Source organism: Chanodichthys erythropterus, chromosome 1, assembly GCF_024489055.1.
Source record: "Chanodichthys erythropterus isolate Z2021 chromosome 1, ASM2448905v1, whole genome shotgun sequence".
NCBI lineage: Eukaryota > Metazoa > Chordata > Actinopteri > Cypriniformes > Xenocyprididae > Chanodichthys > Chanodichthys erythropterus.
Window position 1 is genome coordinate 27013804 of NC_090221.1, and position 22215 is coordinate 27036018.

Genomic DNA, 22215 nt, shown 5'->3' on the forward strand with positions numbered 1-22215 from the left:
GTGGCATATCTCCAAAATGCTGCAGTAAAATGTACTCATATGAGGTATGCATACTCTATGGGACGCCCCCTATAGAAACTGACCATTATTTTTTTCTACTTATTTGAAATGGAGTCTTTATAGGCCTCCAAAGTCAAATAATTTGGCATATCTCCGAAATGCTGCAGTAAAATGTACTCATATGGGGTATGCATACTCTATGGGATGTCCCCTATAGAAACAGACCATTTGTTTTTTCTACTTATTTGAAATGAAGTCTTTATAGGCCTCCAAAGTCAAATAATGTGGCATATCTCCAAAATGCTGCAGTAAAATGTACTCATATGGGGTATGCATACTCTATGGGATGTCCCCTATAGAAACAGTTCATTGTTTTTTTCTACTTATTTGAAATGAGGTGTTTATAGGCCTTTGAAGTCGAATAATGTGGCATATCTCCGAAATGCTGCAGTAAAATGTACTCATATGGGGTGTGCATACTCTATGGGACGTCCCCTATAGAAACAGATCATTTGTTTTTTCTACTTATTTGAAATGAGGTGTTTATAGGCCTTTGAAGTCGAATAATGTGGCATATCTCCAAAATGCTGCAGTAAAATGTACTCATATGAGGTATGCATACTCTATGGGATGCCCCCTATAGAAACTGACCATTATTTTTTTCTACTTATTTGAAATGGAGTCTTTATAGGCCTCCAAAGTCAAATAATGTGGCATATCTCCAAAATGCTGCAGTAAAATGTAATCATATGGGGTATGCATACTCTATGGGATGTCCCCTATAGAAACAAACCATTAGTTTTTTCTACTTATTTGAAATGAGGTGTTTATAGGCCTTTGAAGTCGAATAATGTGGCTTATCTCCAAAATGCTGCAGTAAAATGTAATCATATGAGGTATGCATACTCTATGGGACGCCCCCTATAGAAACTGACCATTATTTTTTTCTACTTATTTGAAATGGAGTCTTTATAGGCCTCCAAAGTCAAATAATGTGGCATATCTCCAAAATGCTGCAGTAAAATGTACTCATATGGGGTATGCATACTCTATGGGATGTCCCCTATAGAAACAAACCATTAGGTTTTACTACTTATTTGAAATGAGGTGTTTATAGGCCTCCAAAGTCAAATAATGTGGCATATCTCCAAAATGCTGCAGTAAAATGTACTCATATGGGGTATGCATACTCTATGGGATGTCCCCTATAGAAACAAACCATTAGTTTTTTCTACTTATTTGAAATGAGGTGTTTATAGGCCTTTGAAGTCAAATAATGTGGCATATCTCCGAAATGCTGCAGTAAAATGTACTGATATGGGGTATGCATACTCTATGGGACGTCCCCTATAGAAACAGACCATTTGTTTTTTCTACTTATTTGAAATGAGGTGTTTATAGGCCTTTGAAGTCGAATAATGTGGCATATCTCCGAAATGCTGCAGTAAAATGTACTCATATGAGGTATGCATACTCTATGGGACATCCCCTATAGAAACAGTTCATTGTTTTTTTCTACTTATTTGAAATGAGGTGTTTATAGGCATTTGAAGTCGAATAATGTGGCATATCTCCAAAATGCTGCAGTAAAATGTACTCATATGAGGTATGCATACTCTATGGGATGCCCCCTATAGAAACTGACCATTGTTTTTTTCTACTTATTTGAAATGAAGTCTTTATAGGCCTCCAAAGTCAAATAATGTGGCATATCTCCGAAATGCTGCAGTAAAATGTACTCATATGGGGTATGCATACTCTATAGGATGTCCCCTATAGAAACAGACCATTTGTTTTTTCTACTTATTTGAAATGAAGTCTTTATAGGCCTCCAAAGTCAAATAATGTGGCATATCTCCAAAATGCTGCAGTAAAATGTACTCATATGAGGTATGCATACTCTATGGGATGTCCACTATAGAAACAAACCATTAGTTTTTTCTACTTATTTGAAATGAGGTGTTTATAGGCCTTTGAAGTCAAATAATGTGGCATATCTCCGAAATGCTGCAGTAAAATGTACTGATATGGGGTATGCAGACTCTATGGGACGTCCCCTATAGAAACAGACCATTTGTTTTTTCTACTTATTTGAAATGAGGTGTTTATAGGCCTTTGAAGTCGAATAATGTGGCATATCTCCGAAATGCTGCAGTAAAATGTACTCATATGAGGTATGCATACTCTATGGGACGTCCCCTATAGAAACAGTTCATTGTTTTTTTCTACTTATTTGAAATGAGGTGTTTATAGGCCTTTGAAGTCGAATAATGTGGCATATCTCCGAAATGCTGCAGTAAAATGTACTCATATGGGGTGTGCATACTCTATGGGACGTCCCCTATAGAAACAGATCATTTGTTTTTTCTACTTATTTGAAATGAGGTGTTTATAGGCCTTTGAAGTCGAATAATGTGGCATATCTCCAAAATGCTGCAGTAAAATGTACTCATATGAGGTATGCATACTCTATGGGACGTTCCCTATAGAAACTGACCATTACTTTTTTCTACTTATTTGAAATTGAGTCTTTATAGGCCTTTGAAGTCAAATAATGTGGCATATCTCCAAAATGCTGCAGTAAAATGTACTCATATGAGGTATGCATACTCTATGGGACGCCCCCTATAGAAACTGACCATTATTTTTTTCTACTTATTTGAAATGGAGTCTTTATAGGCCTCCAAAGTCGAATAATGTGGCATATCTCCGAAATTCTGCAGTAAAATGTACTCATATGAGGTATGCATACTCTATGGGACGCCCCCTATAGAAACAGACCATTTGTTTTTTCTACTTATTTGAAATGAGGTGTTTATAGGCCTTTGAAGTCGAATAATGTGGCATATCTCCGAAATGCTGCAGTAAAATGTACTCATATGAGGTATGCATACTCTATGGGACATCCCCTATAGAAACAGTTCATTGTTTTTTTCTACTTATTTGAAATGAGGTGTTTATAGGCATTTGAAGTCGAATAATGTGGCATATCTCCAAAATGCTGCAGTAAAATGTACTCATATGAGGTATGCATACTCTATGGGATGCCCCCTATAGAAACTGACCATTATTTTTTTCTACTTATTTGAAATGAAGTCTTTATAGGCCTCCAAAGTCAAATAATGTGGCATATCTCCAAAATGCTGCAGTAAAATGTACTCATATGAGGTATGCATACTCTATGGGATGTCCCCTATAGAAACAAACCATTAGTTTTTTCTACTTATTTGAAATGAGGTGTTTATAGGTCTCCAAAGTCAAATAATGTGGCATATCTCCGAAATGCTGCAGTAAAATGTACTCATATGGAGTATGCATACTCTATGGGACATCCCCTATAGAAACAGACCATTTGTTTTTTCTACTTATTTGAAATGAGGTGTTTATAGACCTTTGAAGTCAAATAATGTGGCATATCTCCAAAATGCTGCAGTAAAATGTACTCATATGAGGTATGCATACTCTATGGGACGCCCCCTATAGAAACAGACCATTATTTTTTTCTACTTATTTGAAATGAAGTCTTTATAGGCCTCCAAAGTCAAATAATGTGGCATATCTCCAAAATGCTGCAGTAAAAGGGATATTTATGAGGTATGCATACTGTATGGGACGTCCCCTATAGAAACAGACCATTGGTATTTTCCACTTATTTAAAATAAGGTCTTTATAGGCCTGATCAGACAGTAATCCTTATGCAGTAAGACAGTAACACAATTTAATTCAAGAGTAATTGTCATATATATATATATATATATATATATATATATATATATATATATATATATATATATATATGAAAATAACAACAGAGAGATAGAAAGAAATATTAGAAAGATAGACATTACAAAGAAAAAGGAAAGAGATATATTAGAAAAAAGAAAGATATAATACAAAAAAAGAAAGATATGTTGAGAAAGAAAGAAATATCAGAAAGTCATTAGAAAGAAAAAAGAAATAGATATATTAGAAAAAAGAAAGATATAGTAAGAGAAAGAAACATTAGAAAGAAAAAAAGAAAGAGATGAATATATAATCGAAAGAAAAAAGATAGATATATTAGAAAAAGAAAGAAAAAAGAAAGAAAGAGATGTTTTATATATTAGACTGAATATAGATAGATAGATAGATAGATAGATAGATAGATAGATAGATAGATAGATAGATAGATAGATAGATAGATAGATAGATAGATAGATAGATAGATAGATAGATAGATAGATAGATAGATAGATAGATAGATATGGGCAACTCAAGCGCTCTGAAAGCGCGTTCTCTCTCTGCTGTTCCTGAAATTACCGTATTTATAGTAATAGGCGCACACACTTTTTTTTTTTGGCGGCTGGCTTGACCGTGTATTTTCAAACTGCGGCTGGCTTGACCGCAGTTACAAGAACGAGTCTTACCGCTGTGTTGACATGGAGGTTTGCAGGATGGCGTGAATAATTTAGCTGAAAAATATTTTACGTAAATAAATACTTAAACAACGCGCCAGTTATATTGGAGCTATAATTTCAAATTATTTTTATAAACTTAAATTTATCAGTCAAAATACATTTTCAAGCTTCATATTAAGCATTACAGGAAGCACGGCATCACGCAAACGTCACAGGGAGCTGGATGAGCATCACATCGCATCTTTACCCGTATAAAGATGAGTCGTGTCATACGACTGTATATTGTTTATAACGCATGCATATTCCTAAAGTCAGAGATTACATTCGCAGAGAACGGTTGCACATCACTGAAAAGCTCAGATTGGAGGTAGTAAATAGCTTTTTCTACATTGTAATCGTTCCACATTTCCTCACATTAATGATTGTCGTGTTTTTTTTTTTTTTTTTTTTTTTTAACAACACACGACATACCAGATCACATGAAATGATCTGTTTTGTTGTTTATCATTTTTCAGGAAACGTTTAACGTTACAGAGATCTTCCCAAAGGTAAGCGTGTCAGAATTGATACTGTCTTTTTGATCTCACTGTTGTTCCTCATTTGTAAGTCGCTTTGGATAAAAGCTTAATGAATGAATGTAGAGTACACTGCGACAGTACAACCACTCTGAACATAAAGAGGCTATTTCTGTTTTTTAATGATCACTACAATTCATGGGAATATGACAAAAATTAATTGTATTAAACATAGCATTACATTCAGTCTGGCAATGAGAAAAAAAATGGTTTCAACATTATTAGAATGTATAATAACCTATTTAAAAAAATAGAGTAACATTTAATCATCTATAGCTAAGACTTTTGGAGATCACAGATTTGACTGCAAACTGATTATATTGATCTGTATAATAAACTAGAATGAATGTATATGTATTTTCTTTACTTAAAGTATTTTATCTACTGAACATTTTACTCCACAGTAGGGACGGTTTTTATTAATGAGATCAAAAAGGTTTTTCTTATCATGTGGCTCCCTCTGTTGGACAACATTAGTAGTATGTCCTTCATCCATCATTCCCATTAAAATTCATGAACCTATCACTCTAAAAAATGCTAAAAAAAAATAAATAAAATAAAAATAATAATAATTTATTTTAATAAAAAATTTTATTTTTATAATAAATTGTGGGTTGAAACAACTCAGCATTTTTTTTTTTTTTTTTAGAATGTAAGCATGTTTCTGAACATTTAATCATCTATAGCAAAGCCTTGTGGAGATCACAGATTTGACTGCAAACCATTAGAGTAAATAGTTTCATTAAGTTTGGACGTTGCGTTCAGGTAATATAGGTTAATTTGTAAAAGTATTAGCTAAAATCTTTGATCCTCTGCTTCGATGAACCTCAAATCTTTTTTTTTTTCTTTTTTTTTTTGCCAGCACTGTCTCTAGCTGCTGTGTGCAAAATTTAGTGAAGATCGGACCAATGGCCTGAAAAAAAAATAGGCTTTTATGAAAATTCAAAGTAGCAAAAAATAAATAAATATATATATATATATATATATATGGAAATAATACTGGAGATATACATTTTATATGGCGTGGATTTAAGGAAAAAGAGAATTTTTTCTTTAGAAATTTGTTATGATCCAACACGCAAATGGCCGCCTTATTAGTCCCACTTAGTATCGGATGTATGTGTGTCTGTGTGCACGTTTGGGATCATCCTGCCAAGCTTGGGCTTTCTATGATATGGGCCCTGTCCCAAATGGAACCCTCAGCCCTTGCGGTCTTCCTCTGGGTCCACACTTTTGTGATGAAACGCCGATTTGACTGTCGGGTAGAAGTCTGCCGTGGGGCTCGCTTCAGTGCTAGATTGGCAAAAGTAAAAGGGGGCGCTAGCAAGAATTCTTCTGAAACCTAAAATGACAAATGGGACAAACTATGGTCTTGTAGACTTAACGGACAAGACCGCAAGACTGCATAAAGTGTGCCATTTAGGACAGGGCCTTGCAGTCTCTACGCTTTTTGGATCAAATTTACTGGACACACTAAACTGATGTTTAGTTTCTATAGTGTTACAACTCTCACTGGGAGTGGGGCAGGTTACAATAACTCCACTTCTTAAAGGGTTAGATCACCCACACATGAAAATTCTGTCATTGATTACTTACCCTCTTGTTGTTCCAAACCCGAATGACTTTTGTTTATCTTCGGAACACAAATTAAGATATTTTTAATGAAATCGGAGAGATTTCTGTCCCTCCATTGACAACCTACGTGACTACCACTTTCAAAAAAAGCAAAAAAACAACAACACAATTCACCACTTTACTTACAAAATATTAATCTCTTACGCGCATTCACACAACAACGTCCGCTCTCACGTCAACAAAACATGCATGCATGGTGGTGCTCCCGTGAACACGCATCAGAGATTAAACACAAAAATTGTGGGGTTAAACCACCTCAGAAAACTGAGGTTAAACCACTAAAAGTCACATGGATTACTTTAATGATGTCTTTACTACCTTTCTGGGGCTTGAAATTAGTAGTTGCATAGACTGTCAATGGAGGGACAGAAAGCTCTCAGATTTCATTAAAAAGACCTTCATTTGTGTTCCAAAGATGAACGACAGTCTTACGGGTTTGGAATGACATGAAGGTGAGTAAATGACAGAATTTTCATTTTTGGGTGAACTAAACTTTTAACGTTAATCTACAGAGTTTAGGGTTAAATTGTAGATTTCAAAATCTGATAAAGCAGATAAATGCAGGGAAAATATCTCAAAGTTTAAGACGTATAACGATTTTAAAAAATGTTACAACCACTACCCCACTACATAAAAAAGATAAATCTGTAATTGTTATGGACAATTTTAAGGCTTTCAACAGAACAAATTCACAAATTACAAAGGTAACATACAAAAATATCAACAGAAACAGAAATTAGAATGGATGAATAGTATAAAATTACAACACATGACCGCCTACCTGTTTACCCTTACTTGAATGTATGTCAGGGTGGCTTTGTGTTCACTAGTTTACTCAACAGTTATGTTAAAAAATTATGATACTGGATTTTTTATTTTCTAAAAATATTTCCCAATGCAATGCAATTTAACATATTAATGCAGTTTGACTCATCACTTACACCAGCAGTACCGAAGATGGGAGGCAGTTCGCATCACAACCAGGAAGACGTCCTCAAATCTGCCGACTCTACTGCCTGGTTTCGCAGCTACTTGCATGGAGGGACTTCTAGCCTAATTTCCACCTTGACCACAATCATTACATTCCCTTTGTACAAGACTGTGTTCCGCCAGCAGTTGCACAGCACTTTAGTACGAGAAGCGGTGGCCCAGTTGTTCAAGGAGGGTCCAGTGAAACTGTTCCGTGGAGTGGCACCACCCCTGCTGATGAGGTCTCTTAATGGGACGCTTCTGTTCGGCCTCCAGGATACCTTCCTACAGCAGCTTTCCCTCTGCTCTATGCCTACTCTTCCCAGGAATGCCCTCCCTGCTCTGGCAGGTTTAGGTGCGGGTGTGGTGGAGGCCTTGCTCTTCACTCCATTTGAGCGTGTGCAGAACATCTTGCAGAACAGCAGGAATGACAGTCGTCTTCCTACCTTAAGGAGCATATTGCTCAAACTAGCTTCAAGGCCTTTAGCATCAGGGTACTACACAGCCTTTCTGCCTATACTCATCCGCAATGCCTTAGGGAGCAGCCTCTATTTTGGCCTGAAGGGCCCCATGTCTAATACCCTCAGGTCTTATGGTTGTTCTCCGGTAGCAGCCTCTTTCACAGCTGGCGTCTTAAACTCAGTGGTGATCAGTCTGCCGCTGTACCCTCTTTCTGTACTGGTGGCCAACATGCAAGCCCGAGTAGATGGAGGAGGCAGAGGAGTAAAAACCAGCTGGCAGCAGCTTTGGGCAGCGCGTCAGCACAGATTGACTCTTCTGTACCGTGGAGGCTTCTTGGTCATCTTACGCTCCTGCGTCACCTGGGGAATCACTACTGCCATATACGACCAGCTGGAAAGGCACTCAAGATGATCATTCAAACTCCCAGAATATCTCAGGTTAATAGTAAATGCTGCGAGGCCATGCCTGCTGCAGGATTCATTGATGTGTACTGTATATCGAAGACCCTGTGCAATTATCTCATTATTCTTTACTTGAATATACCTCAAATGCTGTTTGTTCAGCAAGACCATGTGAAACTGTTTTTGTTTTTAATAAATGATAATCATAAATATGGAACATGTGTGGGAAAGGGGTGTTTTTCTTTTTTTATGTAGCTCAAAAATCTATTTTTTGTCCGTTGTCATCATAATTTGGCACTAATCCCATATGGGATCCTGTAAGAGAAATTGAAAGTACTGTAGTTTATCCATTAGGTATTAATTTTGCAAAGTTTCAGTCTATCCAGTGGGCTCTTAATTGATTTGAAAGAGCATTATTGTTAGTTCCAAATTAGGATTGATTAAAAAAATATGATCTTGTATTGAGGATTTTGCATCAGTGCCTGAAGGTGTTAATCGCCAAAAGATGGCGCTGCTGGATTCCGCCAAGGAACATATAATTGCGACATTTTAATCTCCCAATTCTGACTTTTTCCCCATGACAAATGCGAGTTTACAATTTTTTTTTCTGTCACAGTTGCGAGATATAAACTCGCAATTGAGCCATAATGTCAGAATTGCGATATAAACTATATAAACTCGAAATTGTGAAATAAAAAAAACGCAAAAAGTCACAATTGCCTTTTACATGTTTCATTCAGTGGCGGAAACAAGCTTCCATAGTAAAATCTAACGTTACTTAAGATGCAGTACTTTGATTCGATGTGTCTCTCTTATCCTCTACATTTAGAAACACGTTCACTTCACCAAAGTCTTTGCTTTCACTCACTGTACATTCGATTTACCGTTACTGCGTTGCAAGTTTATCCAATCCGAACATAGTGGTGAGAGATTGGGCCAATCAGAGCAAGCGGATTACGCGTTATGTTGTGCAACGGGGTGTGATGGCTATTTAAACCAGTTGCCCACCTTGAGCACTGCACAGAGATTCTGTCTTAAGATATTTTGTGTATCACAGCATCGAGGCCAGCGAAAGGTAAGGCTTTTGAATTATATGTTTATTTAATTTGAGAAACAGATACCTACCATATCATATATTTTTTGCATAGCCTACTGTTCCAGATATTATTACGGACATGTGTATTTACAAGCGCGTATGTACATTATACAATTGTAAACATGCGGTTATTTAGATACTGTACGTTTACGGTGCATACGCACTTAATAGGTATAGTAATAAAAAGAAGGGAACTCATGTTTTAAATTTCAAGGCAGTGCAGCATATGCTTGTGCACGCTTGTCAATGCAGTATGCGTAGTGTGTGCGTGTGCGCTTGCAGTTTAGTTTATTAAGTGCAGTATTTACGTTTTTGCGGTGTAGAAAAGGTGTGTATGAATTTGCTTTGCGCATTATGTCATAAATTCTTATGGCGCATTAAAACCATTTGCAGCAAACGTCACTTGGAACGTTTGGAACATTCTAATGTATGAAGTATTTGGCAGTGTTGCAAAATCTCTGAGATTGGCGCCGAGTCATATTGGGTGTGGTGAAGACATGAGGATTTTAACGTGATTATAACGTGATCTTCATCACCATCACACTGAAATTCCGTTCATTTACTATATAAGTGTGATTCTCTGCTTTGAAATTGTTCTGATATTCACAAAACACGGAGGCTCTCAAGAACACTGAGAGGGAACATCGAAGTCTTCAGCACACGAATAAAAGCCTTGGTTAGCTAAACTAATATGTTTTCTGGGTTACTGTGTATCATCACATATCTGTCTTTTTTTGAGAGATCTGATATTAAATTATAAAACTGTAAAAAGTGGCCCTTAAATTATTCAGTCATATTAGGTAATGCTTAACAAAATATGTTTATGCCATGGAAAACCAAAGACAATATGCTAACAAAGTAGGATTATTTTTTAATGAGAACAGAGTGATTTTGTAAAATGACTTCCTGTTGGTGTGCAGATCTTTTTATAGCTTTAGCATTATGCTGACTTTATCTGTTAAACATACAAGCTCCAGCGCACTTAGATTGAATTTTTCTGAAAAACCAAAGAAAAAAATAAATAATGTATTAATATTTGCCAGCCTCTTTCTGATAAGGGGTTGTGTAACTTGGTTTTGAACACACACCTGAGGGGCGGGTGGGGCACGTCGACGTGTCCATACAAGCAAAATTTAACCTTACACCTTTGAGGAAATAGCTCTTGGGTAGTTAAAAATGACACTTCTCCTTTTTCAAATGTGGTTTACCCACAGTTTAGATGCCGTTATACGCCTTACCAGCTATGCTTGAGAAAGATAGGAACAGCAAAAAAAAAAAAATAAATAAATCACAAATACTGTATAAACACACATTGACCAAAGCATTAGAATGTCAATTCATAGAAAGTCAAATGATTTGTGTAAAGAGTGTTTTGATTCACGAACATGAGACATTTTTAATGACTAATTAGGAAAAGATAAGCCTAAGCAAACACTGCATGTAGAGACTAAAGTTGAATTGCTTGGATTCTTACAGACTCTCCAAAATGAGTGACAACAACCCCGTTAAACACGAAGTGCAAACCTTTGACAAGAAGTGTCTAAAAAAGACAAACACAGCGGAGAAGAACACTCTGCCGACTAAAGAAGGTAAGCGGGTTTGGCAGCCTCGCCCACATGATTCATTGTTCCAGAACACTGCTCACCCTTGCACAGTCTTGTGTCGATCTGACACGGCAAAGCAAACATTACAAGAATATACAAGGGTGTAACTTTGGTTTGAGTAGTGGGGGGGACATGTCCCCCCATCCCCAGTGGAAATTACACCCCTGAGAATATACATTACAGAGGAATTCTGCTGAGATAAGACCGTCTGTCTCTTTCACCTGTAGCTGAGCAGAAGATTACAACATAGAAAGGAGTGGCTGTTAAGTGACTCCAATGATTACTAACAGCAGCACAATTTACAAAACTGTGTTATGGACTTTAAGCTTCATTTTCATTAAGGAAAATAGGTGTAACACCCATTCTCACAGGTATAAAATGCAACTGCATACGGCAGGGAATGAGAAGTAAAAATCCAGGAAGTGCACACTTAAAGAAATAGTTCACCCAAAAATGAAAATTAGCCCATGATTTACTCACCCTCAAGCCATCCTAGGTGTATATGACATTCTTCTTTCAGACGAATACAATCAGAGTTATATTAAAAAATGTCCTGGCTCTTCCAAGCTTTATAATGGCAGTGAATAGGGGATGAGATTTTGAAGCCCAAAAAAGTGCATCCATCCATCATAAAAGATATCCACACGGCTCTGGGGGGTTAATAAAGGCCATTTGAAGCAAAGCGATGCATTTGTGTAAGAAAAATATCCATATTTAAAAATTGAAAAACTAAAATAACTAGCTTCCGGCAGACGGCCATACACACGTCGACTAAAGCCAAAAGAGCAACCCGTGACGCGATGTAGGAGTAGCGTAAGCTTTGACGCCTCTCGCTGTTCAAACAAATACAGCAGAGCAACAAATCAAGCTCCTATTCTCTTATATCGAAATTCATGATCAGTGTTTTGTTTTGCTCTCTTCTCTGCGGTTCTGCGTTCATCAGTACGTCATGCATCGGAGTTCACTGTTTCGTCGTAAACCGACGTTTACGGCTGTCTGCCAGAAGCTAGTTATTTTAGTTTTTAAAGTTTTAATTTAAAAATAGATATTTTTCTTACACAAACGCATTGCTTCACAGAAGGCATTTTTTAACTCTCCAGAGATGTGTATATGTTTTATGATGAATGGTTGCACTTTATTGGGCTTCAAAATCTTAAACTCTATTTACTGATTTCAGCATTTATTTTCTCCAAGCACTGCCTTTAATATCTGTTTTCAGAGCAACTTGTAAGTTATCTGAAGATGCTCAGATCAGTATGTCTCAACTACTATGAGAACTACTAATAATAATTCTAAACATCTTCCATATGATCTATTTAAATTGTTTGCGTAGTATTTTGTTTAATGTGCCTGAAGTTGTCCTTTGTTTTCTCGTTCAGTGGAAGTAATTCAATATAGGCAGTAATTCATTTACATCTCAATTTGCATTTACAGTTTCCTCAAAAAAAAAAAAAAGAGAAAGAAATATACAAGAAAATATGGATGCGTTGGCATTGTAATGATGATTTAGTGAAGTCACCTTTATTTATATTTAATTAACGTATTGTATATAATATACAATACAGGTTATTTCAAAAGCAGCATATAATGTCTGTAACTTTACTCTATAACAGTGTTAGATCTCTCACAAATTAAAACACCTGAGGTGTGTCCTGAGGAAACCCTGATCTATAACATTGGTTCTCAAATATTTTAGTTGGCTAATTATATTCCCTGTTTATTAGCTAAAAATGAGTCCTTACTTTTAATAAAAAAACAAAACAAAACAAAACAAAAAAACATTTGAAATGGAATATGTAGTATTTGTCACTTGAACTTTTTTAAGATAGAGAGCTCTTTTCACTCTCAGGGGTCATTTACACTACAGAAAAACAGAAAACTTTTGGTCATTCATTTACATAACAACAGCATTTTGGGGGCCTGAAAACACAGACCTTTGAAAACAGGTTTCAAAGTGCAATTTTTTAAAAATTATACCGTTATTGTCTCCATGTATACTACAAAAATGTGAATTTGTGAAAACAGTGATGTTATGCGCATGCGTATTACATGTTCAGTCTATAGGTGTGTTTCTTTACAAAGTGACATCGCCAACTACTGGCGTGGTAGCAGAATACAACGTTTTTAGTCGTTTGCGTGGATACGTGTGAACATGGATTGTTTTGACAACGTTGTCGTCTGTACGCAAAAAAAAAAAAAAAAGTTTTCCAATTTTAGTACATCGTTATCGTGTAAATGTACCCTGAGCCCACAGTGTTTAACCCTGAGTTGGGCAAGAAGCTTGAGAAGGCCATCTGTTTCACTTGTCATGTGGCATATTCTCTCCGCACCACCACATTCATTGTTACACCACTCTCCTTTCATCTGTTCACAGATATTGAGCAAGAAAAGAAGGCTGGAGAAGTGGCAAAATGAATCCTGTCATGGCTCTTCTCACATCCTCACACTTAGCCCCTGGACGTCAGCTCTACTTCTGCATATCAGATCATTTTTAAACTTATTGGCATTTTTAAAATGACGAGAATCATGTATTAATTGCAACTGTGGATATTTTCAATCTTTTTAATGTGTTATTTAGATAGGAGATGATGACGTGGGCTGTTAATGAGCACATATCTAACATTACCAACTAATGACCGCCCACATCAATCTGGTGACATTCTGCATTCTTTAAATGACATGTGAGATGATATTTTTGTTTAATAAATAATGATAAAAAGTTCTAAAAGGTGTCTTTTTGCTTATTGAAAAGAATCCTTAGTAATGGTGTCCTGGGAATTTATAACATGTTACAATGTTATCACCAATACTCATGGTTAGGGTTAGTGAACTTCTGCATCTTGTCCTGTACAATTTGTGCGAGTGACATAAATGATAACTCAAAATGTGTGCAGCTTGATGAGTGTTGCCTGCTGGACACTAAAATGTTGTGGTAAGCAACACACAAACAGGGGGGTATTCCAAAAAAGCAAGTTTATCTTATCGTCAAACACACACTGAACTTGATTAATCCAAATCTTGCTTACTCAAGGTATGCTGGTTTCAAAAACACGTCCTAAGTTAAGCCAACCCAGAGTATGTTCACGGTTGACACACAAGACATTGAGCGACGAATCGACGAGTCTCCATTGAAACGGACGCTAAGAAAAGGAGCGCACACTACTTACTTCTTTATCTTTTGTTTTTATGCCGATTTACATTCTTAGTGCACAACATCGCCACCTATTTGGTGGCTGTGCAATCATTTTTCAATCTTTTTAATAATCTTTAATCACTGTGAATAAGAACTATATTGTTATTTTTCTATATTGGTATATTGAATTTTATTTACTATATTGATTTTAAATAAATTTTTTACAGACTATGTTCTAAATATATAATAAAAAGAATGCCTGAGTATACTAAATAACAGTCTGTGCTTGCAGAGATAACATTTCTGTAAAAGTTGATTTTTTTGTTCAGTCATTTTGCTTCCACATTGCTTGAAAGGTAAGATATGTTTATTTTGGTCACTTTATAATAAGGTCCATTAGTTAACTACATTATTTATCATGAACTAATAATGAACTGCACTTTTACAGCATTTATTAATCTTTTTTACTGTTAATTTCAACATTTATTAATACATTATTAAAATCAAGAGTTGTATTTGTTAACATTAGTTAATGTACTCTGAAGTAACATGAACAAACTATTAACAGCTGTATTTTTATTAACTAATGTTAACAACAAAGATTACCAAATACAGTAACAAATGTATTGCTCATTGTTTTAGTTCATGTTAGTTAAAACATTAACTAATGTTAACAAATTAACCTTATTGTAATGTGTTACTTTTTTATTATAGAAATACATTATAGCATAGAAAACATACTGTTGCAAGATTATAAGTCTGAATGCAGATCAACAATGTATGATATGTGTATCACTATCTTGTTTTAGTAGTGCTTTATATGTCGATATAATGATATATATATATATATATATATATATATATATATATATATATATATATATATATATATATATATATATATATATATATATATATATAGTGTAATCTATGTTTAGAGAGTAAGTTGCTATGACTACTTACCCTGAAAAGTTACCATTTTTGGAACCAAAAGTTGAGGTTAACCACTTACGTACCCTTAAATATAACCGGGTATGTAACTTTCTGGAATACCACTCAGGATACACTTTAAATAGTTTTTATTATGAAACTCAGGACATCGCTAGAGATACATATGAAGATAAACAAACCATATACAAATAAAGATGAGAACTGACAGAGGACAGCTGAAACTCAGGGTTATACAAGGGAAACTAAACTAGACACAGGTGTGCAAATGATAGCCAACCACAGAAACTAGGAAACCGAAAGCGGAGAAACAGGAAAGTATCAAAATAAAAGTCCACATAGATAGTGATGGGAGAAAAGAAGCTTTTCGAAACTTTGAATCAAATTGCTTCACAAAATGATTCACTTTTTAAAAGCGCTTGCTCAGAACAGTGTAACTGCAACAAAAACTCCGCTCAAACATGCATAAAAAACATTTTACAAACCAAATGAAAATGTTTTATTGTATATAAAATTATGACTGAAGTCACAGGACACATTTTTGAATCTTGACATCTTCCCTACATGCCTGTTCATGAAAGTATTGCTGTGCCATTTACGAAAAAAAAAAAAAAAAAAATCTTCAGAGTTTAATTATTTCCAAGAATTGGTTGAAGGAATTCACTGATCTTGTCTGAATGATTTGTTCATGAATGAACTCGATCTGCTTGCAGTTGTTATTGGCCCATCTTCTCCACACAAAGTTATCATAAAATTTTAGGGTTTTATTTATTTATTTATTTTTAATGGTACTTATAAAGTCCTTTTTGTAGCTTGTGTTTCATGGATGACAGAAAAACAAAAGTTTTTAGTTACATAAGGCTGAGTAAGTTTTCATGTTTGGAGGAACCATTCCTTTATTTATTTAACTTATTAAAGGAGTTTTATCTTATTATAAAGTACCACACCTTTACGCAGTTGCGTAAAAAGCCACTTGTGCCAAAGGGTGTGAGGGAGTGAATTCTCAGACACAGTGCATGATCACTGTCTTATAGTACAGTCTAACAAATTTCAAAAGTCATTGTCATTTATAAATCTATTAAGAATTTTAAAAATGCAGGTTTTGGTTGATTAGTACAGATAGCAACATATTACAGCATATGGGACACATACATCTGCACATTCAAATGTGCTGAATATTCCCTCTACAAAACTGCAAGAAACCATGAAGGTATCATTTTATTTTGATAGACCGTTTTAGACCATTTTCTAATACTCTAATGATAGTTAGTTGCATGTAGTTACAAAGTTATAGAATGTCTAAAGTGGACAATTGAAATAAAGTTTAACCACCATAAATATTTTTGAAGCGGAGCTCACAAAAAGAATGCAGTGAAAGAGTGTGAAAGTTAGCTTTGATAAATTAGTGAAGATGTTCAGCGTGAAAGCCAAAGAATGTTTCACCGCACTTGGACATGTGTGGTCATGCTGAAGAGAACATATTTGTGCTCTGACAGATAACAGGGCAGATGTTTGTATGAAAGAGTCTATGCAGAGTTTCATTTGATTGCCAAACACAAAAATCATTGCAAACATCCATGATAAATTACAAAAAAGATTCCCAAATTTTGCAGGTAAGTCAGATTTTACATCATATCTGTTTAAAAGATATGATGTTTCTTGTATTATTATTTATCAAGCTTCTTTTACATTTTTACATTAAGTAATCCCTCAGAATGTATCAATATGTACTCAAAAGCAGCCCTTATGTCAGAGTATCTGGCTGTTTCTATCCAGTTATTTAGAATATAAAGGATGCCTGCTGTACAGTATGTGTGACTGTGAGGGATAAGAGGCAATTCTCAAAGAGAGAGAGAGAGAGAGGAAGGGGGAGGGTGTGATTTGGAACTCATTTATAAAGTTGTTTTTATTTAAAAAAAAAAAAAAAAAAAAAAAAAATTGATTAGACCGACACTAACCCTCCGAAGGCATCATTTTAGGTAGTTTGGCACACAGGGATTGTGTGTGTCTGTGAGAGAGAGAGAGAGAGAGAGAGAGAGAGAGAGAGAGAGAGAGAGAGAGTTATCTTGAAATTGTTTGCAGATTAGTGGTTTCCAATCTCTACCTTGCAAATGCCCCTAATTAATGTCATTGACATATAAAAGAGCAGCAGTAAACATTCAACTGCTTTACTTCAGAATCGTGAGTGGCAAGAATTGTTTAGATTTCCAAATACCCACAGTACTCCAACTCTTAATTAACTTAGAATTAACGTATAGGCCTATACCTCACTTTTGGAAAAAAACACTTCACAAAATGAGTGCTATTGCTATTTGCATTGATGTGCAATCTGTACATATCTGTTAACATCTCAAAAATGTTTTAGCGTTTTATGACTCTTTAAGGACCTAGACATTTCCTTAAATTTAAAGGGTTAGTTCACCCAAAAATGAAAATTCTGTCATTTATTACTTACCCTCATGCCGTTTCACACCCTTAAGACCTTCGTTCATCTTCGGAACACAAATTAAGATATTTTACTTGAAATCTGATGTCTCCGTGAGGCCTCCATAGGAAGCAATGTGAATGTCACTTCCTCTCTCAAGATCCATAAAGGTACTAAAAACATATTTAAATCAGTAAGAAAAAGGGAACATATTTCTCTTGTTCTGTCTTCACTACACTGGTTGAATATTGTGTTAAAGGGTTAGTTCACCCAAAAATGAAAATTCTGTCATTTATTACTTACCCTCATGACGTTCCACACCCGTAAGACCTTCGTTCATCTTCAGAACACAAATTAAGTGTTTTGTGAATCAGAACACAGTGAATCAGTGTGTCACACACTGATTCACTTGTGCTCCGATGCTTCATGAAGCAGTTTTTTTAAATCAGCCATCACTAAATAAGTCGTTATTTTGTTATTTTTGGCGCTCCAAAAATATTCTCGTCGCTTTATAATATTAATATTGAACCACTGTTCTCACATGAACCGATTTAAATATGTTTTTAGTACTTTTATGGATCTTGATAGAGGAAATGACATTGCTTTCTATGGAGGCCTCACTGAGCCATCAGATTTTAACTAAAATATCTTAATTTGTGTTCTGAAGATGAACGAAGGTCTTACGGGTGTGGAACGTCATGAGGGTAAGTAATAAATGACAGAATTTTCATTTTTGGGTGAACTAACCCTTTAACACAATATTCAACCAGTGTAGTGAAGACAGAACAAGAGAAATATGTTCCCTTTTTCTTATTCCTGTAAAGAGACTTGTAACATTGTTTTGTACCATTTGAAGGTGGGACAAAGAGGTTTGAGCCACACCAAGGTACAGTGAATTACAGTAATCCAGCCTAGAGGAAACAAAAGCATGAACCACTGTCTCCAAATCCTTTACTGCTACAAAACACTTTCAATTTTGCACTGGATCTGAAATGATAAAAGACACTCTTCACCACTGAATAAATTTGTTATCAAATTTTAGGCTGTTATCAAATATCACTCCCAAATTTCTAACATGAGCATGATAAAGATATCATAGATACATGTCCCAGATTGTTGTTTATCTGTTTAATAGATGCTGGTGGTCCAAAAAATACAATTTCTGTTTTAGATTCATTCAGCGTAAGAAAGTTAGCTGCCAGCCAGCATCTTACCTCTGCAAGACAGTCCAACAAAGAGTGCATGTTTCAAAGGGAGGAATAGCTGGGTATCATCCACATAAAAATTAATACAGGATATTATGCTTCTGAAAAATCAAAACTAAAGGGAGCAAATACAACGAAAACAAGAGCGGGCCCAAAATTGATCCCTGAGGTACAACACAAGTTAATGGTACCGGAGAGGAAGAAAAATTCCCAACCTCCACTGAAAATGTTCTATCAGAAAGATACAATTTAAACCAGTTTAATGTGGTTCCTTGAATTCCAACCTACTTATAACTGTTCAAGCAAAATAGCATGCAGGTCAATGGTGTCAAAAGATGCACTGAGATCCAGGAGGACCAGAATTGCAGTCAGCTGAATACACAGCTAACAAAGGTTCATTCAGTACCTTAAGCAATGCTGACTCTGTACTGTGCTGCTGTCTAAGATCCGATTGATACTTGTCTAATAAGTCTTTGTCACTTAAAAATGCAGGCAATTGATGGAAAACCTCCTTTTCCAGTACTTTAGAGATAAATGGTCAATTACGATGGGGTGATAAATATCTAAAATATATGGATCTATACTGGCCTATTAAGGCTATTAAATAGCAGTCCTAAACTAGTTTTTCATCAGTTAGTAAGTTGGTATGAGCCACCACAGTCATCAAAAATATAGAAAATAACACAAAGTGTAACAGAATACCAGTCAGAAAAAGGATTATCGTCAAACTTAAACAGGTTTTTATTGAACAGATGGAATGCACAGATGAAGCAGGTGAGTAATAATAAAGTCATAGTTATTGATGACTGATGAGTGGTCCTTTCCTTTTACCAGGTAGCTTGGGATGTGATGACCTGTGAGTGGAGGAGACTGGAGAGCAAACACTTCTTGGATGGTTGGAACAGGTGAGTAGCAGAGCAGGGAACAGGTGAGGAAACACAGGTTATTGGAGAGTCTTACCAGGAGAATAAGACTATACGAGGAGATCTCAGGAGTATAATTGGGAATCCAGAGGAGACAACTTCAGGTAAGTAGAGCAGGTAAGTAGATCAGGTAAAGGCAAGCTCACAAGTCATATGTATAGAAAAAAAAAAAAAAGACTAAAAAAAAAAAAGAAAGAAGAAGAAAACGACAGAAATACACACGGACTGGCTGTGCATAACTGTTCATCAAAAACTGATGGTAATTATGATCAAATTGTCACCTTACATTCATGTACATTAAGGTGCATGATATCATTAGAGCAGTTTACCATGTTGTTTCATAGCTCACACTACAAGATCATGTGCGATAATATCAAACAGGTTCGAAAACAGGCTCAGATCACATGACGTGTTTATATTTGACAAGCATCAGTGACCGCAACAAGCATCAATTTGGCGGCAATCTAGGGCTTTTGCCACACTCCTTGGAAATCTGTCTGCGACAGCAAAATCCAGCCAAAAGTTGTGTGGTGTGAGCCTGCCTTAAGGAGTTGTAATCCACATTGGAGACCAGATGGTGAGCAACTGAGAAGTGTGTGCTGCGGTTGATGAGTGAGCTGATTAGGGACAGGTACAGGCAAGTGATTAGAATTCTGGTGAAAGTGAGCACTGGGTGTGTGTGACGGAGGAGCCTGGTGACTTATTGCAAAGTGAAAATTACGTGGTATTTTGGGTTAAGGTTACGGAAACTATAGTTACCATGGTAAATACACAATGCTAACATGAACTGTTAATAAAACATATGGACGCTGATCCTGATGTTGATATGGAAATCATACCTGCATGCAAATCCTTTCCAGCTAACACACAACGTACAAGTTACATAATTTATTGGTAGCCTACTTTTTGGTAATTTCATGAATTAACTAACAACATAAGCACGACTTTGCATGCTTGTGATTTCATTTGCTCTTTATATATAAATAGGTAAAGGTGATATACAGCAGGCACCAATTGAGTGAGAACCTTGAGAACATTATAACGTCTGACTGGACAGGAAAGTTTGTTTTTCTGAGGTATGTTTTTTTATTTCTTAACAAGTTACAGAAATATTGTTCGAAATATAGCTGCAAGCAGCGATACAGGGCCAAGCCTGGCTGAAAGTGCAATGCAGAGCAGGAAGAGCAAAAACAGCAGAAATTGAATGTACATTAAAAACAGTTGGTTCGGAAGTACCGGAGAGAATGAACTCAAAATTAGCAGAAGTTCAGAGAACCGAATGAACAAAAACACACCTATGTCTAATCCAAGAGAAATAAAGATTAGTACAACGCTTACCTGGATTATAAAGGAACTGAAATGACACAACATTACACACAATTATATGAAGTTTTCCTACAAGGGTCTCGAACCCCCAGCGTCTGGGGCAGGCAAAATTAAAAGAGGAATATGGTGTACTAAGTTTGATTTTTCTAGAACAAATGGTTCAAAAGTTATAACCTTTAGAAAAGTGTTTTTTTTTTTTTTTTTAACTGCTGGTTTTGCTATAGAGTTGGTCCTATAGGCTCTAAAGTTGATCAAATTACTTTTCATCACCATCACTATAAGTGTGCCAAATTTCATAATTTTCCTACTTATGGTTCATAGGGCTGCCATTGACATTCGGGAAAAACAAGAACAATAAATGTGTACATAAATTCACCCCATGCTGTATTTTTAATAGCTTCAAATGAGATCATTCTTAGGCACAACCATTCTGCTGAGGAGAGGTTTCTGTGTGAGAATGAATTTTACAAAAAAGTTCCTTAGCATATTAACCAAATTAGCATTCAAAGCTAACTGAATGCCAATATAGCTTATGGTTAACTTGATAGTTGAAGAGCCATATTAGAAAGAATGGCAATTGGTTAGCAAGCTAACAGAATACACATTCGGAGATGAATATCTTGGGAAAGGTAGCGAATATCAAAAATCCGTTCAGTCATTTCTGCTCAATCCAAAGTTCATCTGAGCCCATTTTGGACAAAACTAGGCAAAATTTGTAGGAGGAGTAGCGAACAAAATGGTTTTTCATTTGCTTCAGTGTGGCAGTCAGTCACATTGTTGGAAAATGACAAATGACACCAAGATAATGATTTTCTGATAAACTGTTCAAACATTATTAGCAAAAATAGCCATTTTTCAGATCTCATGACCTGTAGGTGGCACTGTTCCCAAATAAAAAACCCTTAGATCATGGTTCCAATGAAGCATACCAGTTTTCATTATGATTCCTCAAAGTTTGGCCGAGATACAGCCTCTGAACCAATTCTGGGTCGACCTTGTTAAGTTCGCAACATCATAACTTTTGAACAAAGATGAATAAAAAGAAATATGTTCAGTCATTTCTGTGCGTCTCGGTGCAAAGATCATTTGAGCCAATTTTGGACAAGTATTGGACAA

The 22215-nt window shown here is 35.7% G+C and overlaps 2 protein-coding genes across 2 annotated transcripts; both read left to right on the plus strand.

Moving 5' to 3' along the window:
- The first annotated feature begins 4912 nt into the window (after positions 1-4912).
- Positions 4913-8450, plus strand: LOC137017887 (solute carrier family 25 member 53-like). Its single transcript, XM_067382638.1, has 2 exons — positions 4913-4945; positions 7554-8450. Exon 2 carries the CDS (start codon positions 7565-7567, stop codon positions 8447-8449), a length of 885 nt encoding a protein of 294 aa, XP_067238739.1. The 5' UTR covers positions 4913-4945; positions 7554-7564; the 3' UTR covers position 8450.
- Positions 8451-9370: 920 nt separating this feature from the next.
- tmsb1 (thymosin beta 1) lies at positions 9371-13867 on the plus strand. The gene is made up of 3 exons (XM_067382652.1): positions 9371-9514; positions 11012-11124; positions 13514-13867. Exons 2-3 carry the CDS (start codon positions 11022-11024, stop codon positions 13552-13554), a joined length of 144 nt encoding a protein of 47 aa, XP_067238753.1. The 5' UTR covers positions 9371-9514; positions 11012-11021; the 3' UTR covers positions 13555-13867.
- The last annotated feature ends 8348 nt before the right edge of the window (positions 13868-22215 follow it).

Bases quoted from the DNA above. Each gene is read 5' to 3' on its own strand.
- LOC137017887 (XM_067382638.1), top strand. From the start codon at position 7,565: ATGGGAGGCAGTTCGCATCACAACCAGGAAGACGTCCTCAAATCTGCC.
- tmsb1 (XM_067382652.1), top strand. From the start codon at position 11,022: ATGAGTGACAACAACCCCGTTAAACACGAAGTGCAAACCTTTGACAAG. The intron at 11,125-13,513 runs GTAAGCGGGTTT...ATCTGTTCACAG, and splicing joins CACTCTGCCGACTAAAGAAG to ATATTGAGCAAGAAAAGAAG.